The following is a 15460-nucleotide window of genomic DNA, read 5'->3' as shown; positions in this document are numbered from 1 at the left end:
AATATAAAAGTTCTAAATTATTATTTGTAATTTCTATCTACCATGTAATGTACAAGATGAATATCTTCCACACTTTTGTAAATTATTACTAATACTTTTATATCTCATCTTTTTTTTTTAACATAACCTTAGGTTTTAGATATGGGCTATTCAAACCTGAAAGTGTGGAGAAGTTACACTCAAAATAATATTGATACCCTCCCACATTAACTAATGCGGTACCTACATGATTTTTACACAATGCAAAAATTAATCATACTGATATTTATTTTAAATAAAATCATAATTTAACAGATATAAATTATTATACATATGTGACACGTATGAAAGTGAATTAATATTACTATTTTGTTTCATATTCTTTCAGTTCAATTTATTATAGTTTATAATAAAATAATATAAACCAAATATAGCTTAAACATACTTGAATAAAAATTTATAAGATAATAGCAAGACGTATTTTGTGCTATGGCAGTGGGACATGAACGATATGAAAGCAAATTTGATCACAGTGGCTGAAATGAAATGTATGACAAAAAAATCTAGCTACATTCCAATGAACTATAAACAAAAATAACTTATTATGAAAGAATTATATTTTCAACTTGTTATGACTAGGGTACGGATTTGTAGGTCGTTAAAATGTAATTTTAGGTGCCTAAAATAGGCTTAAAAGTGTAGGAAATAGTCTCTAAAGAATTGAAAATAGGCTGTAACAAAAAATAATGTTTTCTTCAAAAACATGTTGCAAATCGTCAGGAATTCGCTTCTAGAATTTAATAATTTTAAATTCTTATACACCATTACCACCACTACTACTAAAAGTACAAGAACAACAAATATCTAACTAGTTATATATAAACTAAACAATTAAATGAGAAAATTAAGTTTTAGACATAAATTCAGTACACAAAAAGTCAAATACAATCAATTTTTACCAAGCCTTTCTGTTATGTCCATAATTAGCTTCACAATAAATTACTAATACTTTTTCTATGCTGTCAATACAAATCTGTATGCTGAAAATGAACAGTTCACGTCCACTGAAGTAACAGGAGCATATTTCAATTTTGACACTAGTTGGGCAGGAATGTTACATTGTAAATCCGTGTTCTTCCCTGCTAAGATATCTGAAGCAGTACGCAGGTCCTTCAGTTCTACATTTCTATGCAAGAACTTGCTCCAGTTTATCCCGTACCTTATTTTCAACAGAAGCAGGAACACATTTGGAATTTAAAATACAAATTTTCGAAATAAGAATAAGGTGTTTTGACCTTTTAGAGATAAAACATACTGAATAGGTCAAAATAGACTTTGTCGTCAAAATAGGTGCTATTAAAATACCAATTTTATGCATAGTTTTATATGAAACGTGTACTTGCAAGTTTTTATGAACTTATCTTTTAAGGATTAAAATAGGTTTTTACCTAAAATTCGAAGTCTAGTTATGACCTATACCTAATCTATCAAAGGAATATTGAAAATGAGACCTAACGGTTAACTTGAAAAAAAAAAAACTGAATATTTGAACTGTGATTTTGATTAATTATTTATTGACGAGGAAAAAGTTACAAGGTGAATAATTTCTGCTATTTAGGACAAATTTTGAAGAGGGAAGGAACATCAAACTTGGTAATTACTAAAGAATTAGTAATGGGAGAAAGGTAATGATATGATGTATATATTTCTCAATATATTTGGTAGTGCTGACCCTTCACATTTCTGTATTCGGGTCAGCAGTCCCTTACTTACACTATTTAAAAACTTTACACACCTGACATATAGTGACCTTAATACCTGCTCTTGACTTTGTCTTTTCATTTATCCCTCCTTCTAATTTATAACATTTATTATCCTACTTCTTTTCTCTTATTTTCAGCTACACTTAACTATTAATACTAATTGAAGGGTTTTTTAGAAAAAACAACCATAGTCCAAAAACATAAATTTTCAAAAGAAACAAAAAAACTATCTGGCATTGGTGTTGCTGACACTTCAAGTAAGAAATTCATCATGCCATTTCTTAAGGTGTTATAGAAACTTGGGAAAACTGAAGTACATTTATAACTTAAATTGCCTCATAGAAATAATGTGTAAATGCAGGTAACTGTGGACAATGATTAAGAAAAAATTCTCTGTTGTGGCTGAAGTGTGCCTCTCCTTTAATCTTCTTTTTCTTTATTATATCCTGTTTCTTATCCTTCAGTTGCTTATGTTCCTTCCATAGGATTACTTCTGCACTAACTCCATAACTAATACAACAATTCACATGCCAAAATATTTTTCTCTGAAGTGGCTTTTGCCGCATATGTAAGAAACTGTACTGCAAATCTACTACAGTTTAAATGAATAAATGTTTCAAGGTGATTCATTCATTCATAGTGTTCTGCCCAAGAGCAGGTTTTTCTCTGCAAACCCAGCATTTCCCAGTCTTTCCTATTTTCTGCCTTCCTCTTAATCTCCACATTTGATCCATATATCTTAATGTCGTCTATCATCTGATTTCTTCTGCCCCAAGCCCTTCTCCCATTTACCATTCCTTCCAGTGCATCCTTCAGAAGGCAGTTTCTTCTCAACCAGCGATATGAATGGGATATTTGTAAATGCTACCATTGTCCTGCCTGGAGAATGACAGTTTTCACAAAAAAAAGTCTTTGGACTATGATTGTTTTATGAAAACCACTGAAAATTTCCAGTCTTATAACATAGGTCTATAGTGTTTTTTCCCTAACAACTAATTCAGTAAATTGCCGCTACAATATGCTCATCATATGATTAATATCTCAAATTTGCATTTTTTGGACTATGGTTCTTTTTTCAAAAAACCCTTCAATTAATCCCATTCAACTTCACTTCCACCTTTCCCATAACTAACTAAATACTTCTTTCCTGTAAATAACTTAATTACATTTTAAACTTACTTAACTTAATATAGAAAATCTAACCCCTGTTGACTTATTTCAGGAAAACATGTTATTAAATTCATTATAGAAAGACTTCTAACCTATATTCACATTAACGCTCGTACCCAAAGAACATTGGTTTAACTTGATTTATAACTTTAATCTTAGAATTCACTGCTAAACAGAACAATTCCATAACCTTGAGAAAGTGCATCCGTTCAATTCCATTTTCTCATTATACAGTGAAACCTGCCTTTGCGGTCACTTCATTTAAACGGCCACCTGGCCAAAAGGCCAATTTTCTCTGGAACCAATTGGATTTTCCATAAGATCAATACAAATTCTCTCTCTATTTAGCGGCCACCTCATGCGCCGGCCAGCGGCCGGGGTCTATTTGGATTGGAACCTGACTATAACAGTCACTGTCCAACAAAAAATCTTTTCACGGATACTGACCTATTTTTTCGATGGTTAGAGGACAGGGGACAATAGCTAAGTGTACAACAGTACACCCTCCATATCTTGGGGTTAGTTGGTAACTGTTTATGACTCTTTTGTCACTTTCCACTCCTACCCTGCACAGCTATAAATTCTTACTCGTTTTTAAAGGATTGAAACACGGACTTTTTCTATAGAAAATGTCAGTAGTTAACCATTCGAATTTTTTTATTTTTTTTTTCCTCCTCTTTCTTTCTTTCTCTATTTGGACCAGCTTTTACGAATGTTTCTTCTTTTCATATAGGTTTTTTTTTCAAAGCCCTCCCTAACAAAACTTTAAGTTTTAAGAAAAAAGACTGTAAAGGGGGGAAGTTGGCAAAAGACAGAATAACCCTGCTGTTTTTTTGTAATGCTGCAGGAGAAAAAGAACCACTCTTAATGATAGGGAAATCATTGAAACCGAGATGTTTAAAAAATGCTGACATGGGCTTACTGGGGGTGAAGTGGACTGCCAACAATAAAGCTTGGATGGCATCATCATTGTTTGAGAATTGGCTATGCAATTTCAATTCCAAGATTAAACGACAAAATTGCAATGTGATCCGTGAAATTGGTGTTTCTTCCTACAAATACATCATACCTCCAGCCCCTTGAACAAGGTACTATTCAGTCATTTAAACTGAGGTACTGCAAGCGACTTTTGAAAATGCTAGTTGCCAAGAATGGAAAAGGCTAACATTAATATGCACGATTGTTGTACGCGCACAATACTAAAAAGTCAATGAAATTCAGTGTTTTCATGCTGATTCATAAAAACCGCAACCTTAATCAAGCGGCCACCTGATAAAACGGCAATTTTACAAGATAACTTCAGATGGCCACTTTAGACAGGTTTCACTGCATAACTAATCCTGCTATTCCCCCCCCCCCCTCTCAGTGGTCCACAATTTCCTAAGATTATATATTGTTTTTTCTTCCATACTGCCCCTCGTTTCACACTACTAACTCGATTAACACACTCTATACTTTCCATTCTTCTTCTGTTGTTGATTCACCATTCTTAACCTCTTTCTGCCTTCCAACTCCAAGGTCTCCACAGCTGTCGTCATGTGAGACTCTGCTGAGTCCTCTACTTTTAGGAGAAAGGTAACTGATATGTTGGATTCAGTTCTATGAAGTAGGAACATCATCACCAGAATCAAGAAGATAATATTACATTCAGTATTCCTCGCGGGGTCAGAGATTTTCGTGTAAAATTTCTACTTCGGGACTAAGAGAGGTGGCAGTGCACAACTTCTAATCACTAGATTGTGCACCAATATGCCTAGATTAAGTCCAAAATCTCTCCGCAGTGCATATGAAGAGAAGACATATTATTTGGGAAACTTTGTACCACATATGTGTTTTCCTATTAAATTCAATTCTCTATATTTTCCTTCAAATTTAAGATAAATTTTGATCATAAAATAAGAAAATATAGGACATTTTATTTCATATGATGTCACATATAAAAGTTTATTGAAAACGTAAAATATTTATTACAACAATGGAATACCCTTATACTAGCACTACAAAAGAAAATATAAACACAATTTTAATGTGTTTATTGCCTACATAAATGTTTGACATAAGTTATTTTTAATTTGATAATGAAATTCATCACAGTCTTAACATAATCTGTATTTACGTGCTCCTTTTATTTACGAACTTATTAACTTTCTTTATTACTTCAAACTGGTCAGGCAAATCCAATGCATTCCCTTCTTGACCTTACAACTGACTTTGTATCTGGAGATGGAACCATGCAGTTCAATGCCATTGACTGTAGGCCTATCAGGGAACTGTGATCCTTTATACGAGACTATTTCAAAGTCATCATAGCACAGAGCACCAACATTCTCGGTGAAAATACATTTGGCCTCCCAAAATTATTTCTGTATTTATTTTTCAATTTATTCACCAGTGTTTGTCTTGGGATGGAATACAAGTGTGCAGCTTCACATTGACCATGTTTTCCAGTGTTTATATCATCTAGTGCCTGCTAAAGCGTGTCACTGGAATATCTTGCCTTAATTATAAATTCAATAAAATTAAACTAATTGCATACTGTCTTCTCTCTGGGGGAATACTTTTGATCTCTTGCCATCTAAAACTTTCAACACATTATAGAAAACCAAGACGAGTATAAAAATTAGAACAGTATTTGAATAAACAAAGTCAAAGAAATTCCATTCATTAAAAACTAACTATGCAGGACTTAGTAAAAAAATTAATTCTTCAATTAAAGTGTGTCTGTAGTAAGTGTAGTGGTTACATGTTCGATCCTTAATTGCAACTGCTTTAAGAAAAAAAGTCTTCGATAGTAGAAGAGGAAGTTTTTTACCTTGCTACTACTGGCTCCTCTATATGTACTGACATCATAGCATATTCCCAGACTACCAAGAAAGGATATGTAATTGATTCTACCATAAAGATTGAAACGGGGAGTAGCCAGCCGGAGGATGTCAATAAAGAAAAGATCAACATTTATCTGCCAACAGTTGATTACTTCAAAGCAAAATACCAGCTTGAAGACATTGAGGTGATTGGTCGTCTTATTGGAGCTCGTGGTGTGATTCCCAAGTTCTTTGAAAGCTTCAGGAAGACTTTCGAACTACCACAGACACTTACTGCTGACATCATAACTTCAGTTTTGAAACACTCTTGCCAAATTCTGAGTCATCATATTCACTCTGTTTAATTTTTTTTTTTCCTTCACTATATAATTCATATATGTTTACTTCAATTTTCTTTTTACAAAATTTATGTAAACATTTAATATTGTAAAATTCATGTAGGAGAGTATACCAAGTCCTTCTGGGCTACCTCCAATGGGAGGCAGTTATTATTATTATTATTATTATTATATATTGATATTAATTTTATGTAATAATTGTCTCATGTTATTTAATAAATGCATTAGGCCTATGTTTATTTATAATCAAATTTAAATGCTTATAACAGAATCAATGTTATCATGCAAACTTTTTAGCGGTACAAAATAATCCTGGAATCAAACCAAAACAGCACTGTCGGATTAATTTTATAATTTACAAGACATAGGATTATGTACGTCACGAGGTTATTATCGTATTTAAAAAAGAGAGGATAAGCATTAATATTTACAATAATTGTAACGGTAAGATAAAATTATATACTTACAATATAAAGTTGAAAATCGTTTATAAACCAGCTACTATAAACAATGCAATATTTAACCTCATGGAGTCTTAAATATTTTTCAGGGACCGGACATAATAGATAAAAAGGCAGGCATAGAGATCCTAGGAGATGACTTCTGTCCAAAGATATCATGCTTAAAAAATGTGGAATTAAATCTAGTAAAATTGGGAACTGGTACAAAGTTACCCTAAATGATATGCAGAAAACTTTAGTGTAGTCAGCCAATGTGGGTTAGGAAAGCAACTAACTCGATAAGTTCAATAGATCTTCTAGATAGCAGTATTGAATCATAGTGCATCCCCTCCAGGAATTCAATTCAGTTCTCATCCACTGGGAGTTTGTTGTCTCTCTCCATAGTGGTCATGCTGATTAATAAAGAATGCAATGGGAGTATTTATTATTTGTGATGGAAAAAATCTCAATTCAGTAACATAAAAAACCAACCTATTTATTTTGAATATTTACCACTACAAAATAAACAATACAAAGTACATTATTAGGAAGAATAATTAATGAAAATTACAATAAGTATATACATATACTTTAAATATACACAATTTTCTTTTCAGAAAATATTTCTTAATATCTTCTGATTCCTGGCTGCAATCTTCCATCAAATGGTTAACTGCAAAATAAAACATAAATAATTACAAAGAAATAATGTAATGACTAATTATATTAGTTGTTATACAGAATTTTGTACCTAAAACTGGGACTGTGAATCGAAAGCAATTTTAGGTGATAAAAAGTGGATGAGCTATACATGAGACTAAAATCACGTGACTGACATATATTACAATGTGAACTGTTGACAGTCAAATGCTTAAGGAAAGATTAACTACATTATACCGCCAATTTGCTTCTTTAATGACCCTTTATCTCAGGAACTAATGAAGATATCATAATGAAATATTTACAGATAAAGATACAACGTTTCTATGCAAAGTGAGAAATACTTGATCAAGAAATACAAGTTGTAAAAAAATTGAATTTTTAAAATAATGTTGATTTTATTTTGTTTTTTATGCAAATTTCACATTTTCTCATAAATGATAGAATGATGAAATTTTATACACATATTGGCAACAATACAGTAACGAATTTGACGCATATTAAATGATGTATGTCTATTACTTTGATTAAAAAACAAATTTGACATTGGTGGTATAGAATAGTTAATCTCCCCTTAATAAGATTTAAGGACGCAATGAGCCAATGAGTGACATGGTGTCGAAATAATGCTCTGGCTCCAGAATATTAAACTTCACTTTAAAAAAATCATTCATAAATCTGTAACAATTTTCACTTCTAAAATCACCTGAACTTCTGAACTTCCCAAGCACTTAATTTAGACGAGTATTTTCCCTATGCCAGAAGTACAATACCTATGTACAAATGGAGTAATCTTCAGTCTGATTAGTGAAATAGCCTACGTTATTTGTCAGCGATGTATACAGTGAGGGGGGAAAGGAACTGGCCACCCTACACTATTATCTCCTGGCTTAGTTGCCTCATGAGTGATGCCTCATTGGTGGCACCTATGAGGTTCATTCAAGATACAGCATCCACCCGCAACTGAAGGAATATTGCACACTTTTATCACTGCCAATGTGGTGCTATAAACCTGTTTTCAACACTTTTATCACAGCCAAATCACATTTCTATATACAACTTATATAATATATAGGCTATAATGAAATTATCACTGCATTAACACACTGATTAATGCACAAAACACACTTAACGCACTAAATTAATTTGAAGAATGGAGACAGAGTCCCCATCATCACGTTCCACTTCTTCCACTAGATGGTTCCCGACACAATGTACACCAAGGAGAAAACATTTGCAAACGAAATGATACTAAACGTGAGGAATGTTATTGCAGGTGTGTAGTATTATGTGACAAGTCAGGTTAGATTAGGTGTGTATTATGTGACAGGTTAGGTTAAGTTAGGTTAGGTAGTCCGTTACTCAGGAGAAGACGAGTGGAAAGAATGTGACCTTCTTGACTATTGCTGTTATAAACATCGCTCAGATAAGCATCCCAGTAACCAGGTTGTTACTCGTGCAGGAAATATGAGTAACAATGCGCATGGAAATTAAAGCTAAGTTGAACAGAAGGAGATCTAATGTTTCCACTTACTGCAGTACAAATATTGCACGTGTTGTCGTACGTTATCTGTTCACATCCCTTCCTCAGTCCGCTCTCGATTTCTTCTGAGTCACCGACAGTATGTAGTGAGAGATTAGGTTAGGTTAGATTAGGTGTTGGGGACACTTAAAACCCCGTTAATTCCTCTGACAAATTACGTCACATTCAGGAAATATGGCGATGGTTTTCATTCACGCACGACGAATTTAGTACATAAGGCAGCCTCTGTTTTTGGGATGGGCTGGGTGGGCATACAGCTCTCTCAGTGATCACATCCAGATTATAAATCCTAGGCATTTTCAAGGTATTTTAACAATTTTCTCTAGTGTCTGTTCATAACTTAAGTAACCTTCACCTGAAGTTTCAACTTGTCTTCGGACAGCTGCCTAAACAACAATAAATGGAGTATTTGGTCAAGTTCTAGTACCCTACTGCCACTTCCAACGGACTTCTAACGACTATTCGCACGTTTATCACTGGGATTGTGGCGCTGGAAATCAATTTAGAAACTTTTATCTCAGCCACGACACATTTCAATTTTTATTGTACAATATAAATGCAATTATCACTACAATGACACAATAATTCTTGCAGATAGCACAGAAACAACTTCGGAAACGTAATTAACAGAGTCGCAGTTTCACTTCACTTTCACTAGATGGACTCAGAATTCCAGCAGACGATATGGTACAGGTATAGCAGGGATGTCAATATCGGCAAACGAAATGAAACTGAGGAATGTTACAACAGATGTGCTAAACGTTAGGAATGTTACAATAGGAGTGTAGCACGTTAGGTTAGGTTTTGTTAGGTGTGTAAGATAATATGGTTACCACAGTTGGCGACATTGCAATCATTCTTCCACTCCACCTCAAATAACGTCACAACGATGAAATATGGCCGCCTTCTTCCTTCAAGTACGACGATTTTCCTATATAAGTAAAGAACCTATTTAGGGCGGGTTGGGTATGACCACAGCTCTCCCAGTATCACATCGAGTTTCTACTACTCCACACTACAAAACTAAGGTATTTTCAGTGTCTGTTTCTAATTTCCTATACTGGCAGTACATTAATAAAACTTCACCGAGTATTTATTATATTAGTATTTTACCGTGTACTTAATTTGTGGCGGTTTAAAGTAGCCCACTTATTACTGTGGATTACTATCTATAGCTGTTCTTCACTTTGCATTAAAATGTAACATTGTTAACTGTAAAAAGATCATTCTGATATAGCGTAATAATTTGAAGCTTTGAATGATGTGTGATTCAATTACAAAATCATACGCAAACTTATTATAAAACCCTCATTTTACAAACCTCGGTAATTGAAAAATGTTACATAATGGTGTACCGGGACTTAACATTTATTAATATACACAACGTGCTCACTTCTCATTATTCGCCTTCGCCATCATCTTCATCCGTTAAATGTTGAAGTTTTATTTGTGATGTGACTGTTTCAGGTGTATCAACTTTCTCACGTTTCTTCTCCTTCTTCTTCTTAGTCATACCAACGACATATTCCGGCATTATTAATTTTGAACTTCGGAAGTGCGGCTTTTCATCCACATCTGTTGTGCGTACATCACTTGTCAATGGACTCACAATATTTACAGATGAATCGTGTTGAGAGAAAATCTTGGTTTTATCTTTGGGTTTGAAGGTGATGTGAATCGGTTCACTATCAACTTCCATTTTTTGTTGATTTTTACGTTCTTCAATCTCTCTGAGAAAGGTAAGTGCTGCTGCCGTATTGCTCTTTTCAGACATGTCATCTGGTGATACATCTCCTAAACTATACTTAACCCATTTGTGGGGATTTCTATGATAGTCTGGGACATCCCTATTTTTAAATCGAGGAGGTGGTGCATCTGGTTTTTTGAATATGCTCTCTTTTCCTCTAAACTGTTTCATCTCAGATCTGCATCTTTTACGGGAAGGCATAGGCCTACTATTTCCAACAGACGTACACATCCCAGCACTCTGAAGGCCTAGTGCTTGTTGTCGTTCATTCGTTTCCTTTTCGACCACTGTTAGTTTGTCGAAAATGTTCTTCTGTCGGTCTGCAAAACCTCCGTCTCCACTCTTGACGAAAAATGTTGGGTCCTCATAACCAACCATGTCGAAATCTAGGAATAAATCGAAATACTGTAAATGTAAATAAATCAGAAATAATAGAGGCTATGTATAGATTGTACTAAAATACTTGGCAGAATTCTTTTTAAATTATCTTACTTACTGGATGTCACGCTTTAAAAACAGAAATCTGTATACGCTAACATAACAATAATAATCACAAATTTTGTTTAAAACCGCACTTTACTGCAATTTACAGCTAAAAACCTACTTCGAGTTTTCAGGAGTTGAAGTTTGGAATTGGAATCGCTGTTGCGAGTTCGACACCGTCGATTGTCGAGAATATCTCGATTACTTAAAGCGCGGGCATTAATGTCAGCTGATTTGATCATTTCATATTATGATGTAGGATTTTATACATCTGATAACTGATCACAACGATCACGTTATTCTAATTTAAATGTGATTATGGTGTAAACACTGTAAACGTATGTGTAATAGTATGAATGGGTTTGGAATAAGCTGTGAAATAGAGTAAGCAAGGTATACCAGTAAGCAAAAGTCACCCGCCGTGTACTCTCTGGTCTCTTTTTCTTATGATAATATTATGTATGAGTGTGAAGATGTAAGGTCAGATTGATCGGATAAAATCTTAACAATTATTATTATTATAAATTTATACCGGTAACTGTAAATTCACTAAACCGGTAAGTAATTATGGTTGCAAAATGTTTTAACATTATGAGGTTATGTTGTTGAACTTCAGACGTACGATACACAGTTTCATTCGGCCAGTTCAGGATGGGATTAACCAAATTATTATAGATTAAAATGTTCAATGATATAGAAATGTACATACAGGCCAAGACGGAAGTAATATGCCGTACGAATTACTATTTCTTGTTAGACTTGTAGGCCTATCTGTAACAAATTAGGTATTCGGTCTATGTAGTTTTAAAATCTTGCCGTTGAATTCAGTGACAAAGTGGTCGTACACACTTAAAAATGGAGTAATACATAATGAGTTGCATATTACGATGTACTGGTAGGCTATGTATAATGTTGTGAATTGAATAATGATTCATTTGTTAACTTGAATTGATATTCACATGCATTTTCTTTTATTTGAAGGTCGTAATTAACAATGGCCCATCAGACAGCTCATAAGTTGGAAGATAAGCCCCGAACAAACGATGTGTTCGTCAATGAAGATATAGATTTCGCTGGAATGCTGTTGTCAGACCTAACATTGAAGGGTCTTCACAGGAGTGGATTCAGGAAACCATCACCCATTCAGCTTAAGGCAATACCACTTGGGAGATGTGGATTTGGTAAGAATACTCTTGTTGAGGTTAAGTATATATATGCATTGTAGGCCTACATGATTTAATTTTAATAATACGCTCCTTATTTCTTTTTATTTCGAACAATTACTCTGTGTTACTCTTACATGAACTCATATCATAAACAAAACTTGCAGTAGATAAGTGATGAGTATTCATTGCATTCGACATCTCATAATTGCTGGATGATAAATGGGATAAAGTCGGCCTGGGTAGCGCAGTTGGTATAGCACTGACCTTCTGTGCTCGAGGTTGCGGGTTCGATCTCGGCCCAGGTTGATGACATTTAAATGTGCTTAAATGCAACAGACTCATGTCAGTACATTTACTGGCATGCAAAAGAACTCATGCGGGACAAAATTCCGGCATATTGGCGACGCTGATATAATCTCGGCAGTTGCGAGCATCGTTAAATAAACCATAATTTTTTTTAATGGGATAAATTGATGCACAGGTAATTCTGGTGATTTTGAAAATGAAAATTGTTGAATTTATAAGGAATTTTTTGTGGATATATAGTTGAAAATGTAAGGATTGTATAGATATGTATTTGGAGAGAGAAAAATAGTTGGAAAATTTAATAAATTACCTTTGAAGTGAGAGATATGTCGTAATGGAGGTGAATATGTTGTGGTTTCTAGTGAAAGAAGGAAACACAGGGATATAAAACACATGATACGGTGTAATGTGAAGAACGCATAACTTGTATAAATGGAATAAGCACAGAAAAATAGCGAAATAAAACAATAATAAAAAAACACACAATTTTCGTAATGTAACTTCGTTTGTACATCCTTTTTTACAGTAGCGTCTCACTGACCAGTATTGAGAACATCACTAACAAAAAATTACCAGCCAAATCTTTTTGTAGACTCCCGGGATAGAGGGCCTTGATGTCTTCTAAGCTAAGCAAACCCAACGGTAAATTTTTACAATAGTGTTACCAAAGGAAGACGGACAGCAAAAAAGAGCACATTATTAGACTATTTTGAGTATACACAAGGAATACCAAAAGTCTAACCAACCTGTTACTGGTTAGTATTTGAAAGGCATAAGAAAAGCCTTAAACCAACCTAATTTAACTTAACCTGTCACAGATTCGTATATGCAAGGCATACCAAAAGCCTAAATTAACCTAACTTGTCCCAGATTCAAATGCAAGGCATACAAAAGGTGCATATCATGATATCATCATTTATAAAAAAAATCCGAATGTACAGTAGTGGCAAAAAAAAAAACCGGACCGACCCTTGTAGCTGATTTCAGAGCCTTGTTCACTCAGAGCACGATAGACTGGTAACTAAGACTTTCGTGGTTCGAATCCTGCCTGGGAAACAAACTTTTTTTGTTCCTTATTCAAATTTATTCCCAATACTTTTAGATTGCAGTGATATTATACTACTTAATTAACTTATTCCCAGAACATGAATTCTACCAGCAATCGAAAAGATAAATTTGAATAAGGAACAAAAAGAGTTTCCTTCCCAGGTAGAATTCGAACCACGAAAGTCTTAGTTACCAGTCTATCGTGCTCTGGAGTGAACAAGGCTCTGAAATCAGCTACAAGAGTTGGTCTTTTTTTTTTGCCACAACTGAACACTAACGTGAAACTTTCGTAATGTCTCCTAAGTTATGTTGGTATGACTGAAGAAAGAGCTGTATAACAGTTGGTGTATAAGCGGGGTATGAAGGGAAGTGACTTATTCGCTAGTTTAGCCAGCGAATAGGGATTATAAAGAATGGACACTGAGCGAATTTTCCTGTGTTTTGTTTCTCTGTGCGCCAGTGGCTAGTTCCACTTTCAAGCGCTAGAGGTAGTGTAATCGAGCATACGCTAAGATAATAATTGAGAATAGAGTTGATGCACAGGATCCAAACATCGCCTACCTTATTGCATAATCCAGTAACGCTTTGCTTCAAATAAATTCAAGTTAACAGCTTTTCCTTATTTCTCAGTGACAAACTAGTTGTAATAATAATATTTTATATTTCAGATATAATACATTATATTATAAAATAATATAATACATTATAAAATTAAGTATCGAATTCGTTTAATATTTGTATATAATATAATATAATATAGGTATATGGTTTTACTTCTTATAAGAGTTTTGTTTTTCCATTTTCAGTGCTATCAAATCATTACATATTTTAATTGTTGTTGGGGTCAACGTCTCACCTCTCATTATAAAGGAACTCTAGAGTCTAGACATTGCAGTTAATGAAGGATTTATTATTTTATAGATCCAATTTATTTTATTTGAGTACATAATGTACCTAGATGTATTAGTTCTGTCTGTTATATTTCCGCTGTGTCGACTTCTAGCTGGTGTGATGTCAGCGCCAACTCTAGGGAGAAAGCAGAATCTGACGCTCTAGCTGGCTTGAAGGTCATTGAAATCAGTCCGGCTACATCAAAGGTACCGACGCGAAGTGTCCATTCTTTATAATCCCTATTCCCTGGTTTAGCCAAATGATGTCAAGCGTTTACTTAATCATGTCACTTGTGTGCCTGTAATGAAGTGTTTCATTGCTGTGGCATCATCTTCCTTCCCATTAGGCTATAAACTTGTTCTACTATTTTCTTTTTGTTTGTTTCAATGATTACTTTTGGCTTAGAACCACAGTCTAGTGTATACAGTCACGAAGCTGGAGTTGTGAGGGTGCTAGGAACAACAGACTGTGCCATACTATTTCGCATTGTCTGTAATGAGGTGACATTAGCAATCCTAGTGGTTAGCAACTATCTATGGATGCATATTTACTACGTGACCAGCCATATGGTCTAGTGGTCAGAGCTTCTGGCTATAGTTCATGAGGTCTCGGGTTCGATTCCCGGTTAGAGCACAGGAATTTTTCCTTAAAGGGGATTATTCCTGTGTTCGTCCATGATCTGGAATTTAGGTTAAGTTTAGATTTAAGACCTCTCCTGGCACCACATTATCATAATCATCCTATCACATCATCGGGGTAATGTAACTCCGCCTTCCAGGCGCCCCAACCTCAGAAGTGGGTTACAACTAAGCCATGGCCAGGAGAGAAGACCAGAAATGTCGAAAGACAACCTGGTGGCATTGGAATAAAAAAAAAATATATTTACTACTTATTGAGCTTCGTGACTGTATATACTAGACTGTGTTAGAACTACACCCTTTGTGCCATACAGAATTCCAGATGTTCCAAAGGGTGCAAAATTTGGAATGCTTATTGCATGGAAACTGTAAGAGCTATAGTCCTGTCGCTCTAATTTCCGGCAGCCAATCACGTTGCAGGTCGGCTACATTTAAACGTGTGCATCTTGTGATTCGCTGATGAA

The 15460-nt window shown here is 34.5% G+C and overlaps 2 protein-coding genes across 10 annotated transcripts in view; one reads left to right on the top strand and one right to left on the bottom strand.

The window, feature by feature from the left end:
* Positions 1-6985: 6985 nt before the first annotated feature.
* Positions 6986-11190, bottom strand: LOC138713259 (U5 small nuclear ribonucleoprotein TSSC4). 4 transcript variants are annotated; one of them, XR_011335812.1, is made up of 3 exons: positions 11070-11190; positions 10040-10851; positions 6986-7188 (listed from the first exon to the last, which is right to left on the bottom strand). XR_011335812.1 is itself a non-coding variant. In XM_069845205.1 (3 exons), the coding sequence occupies exons 1-2, from the start codon at positions 11188-11190 to the stop codon at positions 10118-10120; spliced, it is 855 nt and encodes a 284-aa protein (XP_069701306.1). In that variant the 3' UTR covers positions 6986-7188; positions 10112-10117. The 4 variants fall into 4 exon arrangements, 3 of the variants coding, with proteins under 3 accessions (XP_069701306.1, XP_069701307.1, XP_069701308.1); XM_069845205.1 differs by having other exon boundaries at positions 10112-10851; XM_069845206.1 differs by having other exon boundaries at positions 10112-10851; positions 10962-11114.
* Positions 9369-15460, top strand: part of LOC138713258 (probable ATP-dependent RNA helicase DDX20) — a 27545-nt gene continuing 21453 nt past the window's right edge. Inside the window, exons 1-2 of one of the 6 annotated variants that reach the window (XM_069845203.1) lie at positions 9369-9746; positions 11930-12129. In XM_069845203.1, coding sequence (XP_069701304.1) covers positions 11943-12129 — 187 coding nt within the window. In that variant the 5' untranslated portion in view covers positions 9369-9746; positions 11930-11942. The other 5 variants (XM_069845201.1, XM_069845199.1, XM_069845200.1 and 2 more) reach the window with 5 other exon arrangements.

This window comes from Periplaneta americana, chromosome 14 (assembly GCF_040183065.1).
Source record: "Periplaneta americana isolate PAMFEO1 chromosome 14, P.americana_PAMFEO1_priV1, whole genome shotgun sequence".
Classification (NCBI taxonomy): Eukaryota; Metazoa; Arthropoda; class Insecta; order Blattodea; family Blattidae; genus Periplaneta; species Periplaneta americana.
Note: the sequence above shows the minus strand (reverse complement) of the source record. Positions and strands in the feature narration are given on the sequence as shown.

Bases quoted from the DNA above. Each gene is read 5' to 3' on its own strand.
- LOC138713259 (XM_069845205.1), bottom strand. From the start codon at position 11,190: ATGATCAAATCAGCTGACATTAATGCCCGCGCTTTAAGTAATCGAGAT. The intron at 10,852-11,069 runs GTAGGTTTTTAG...ATTTATTCCTAG, and splicing joins TCAACTCCTGAAAACTCGAA to ATTTCGACATGGTTGGTTAT.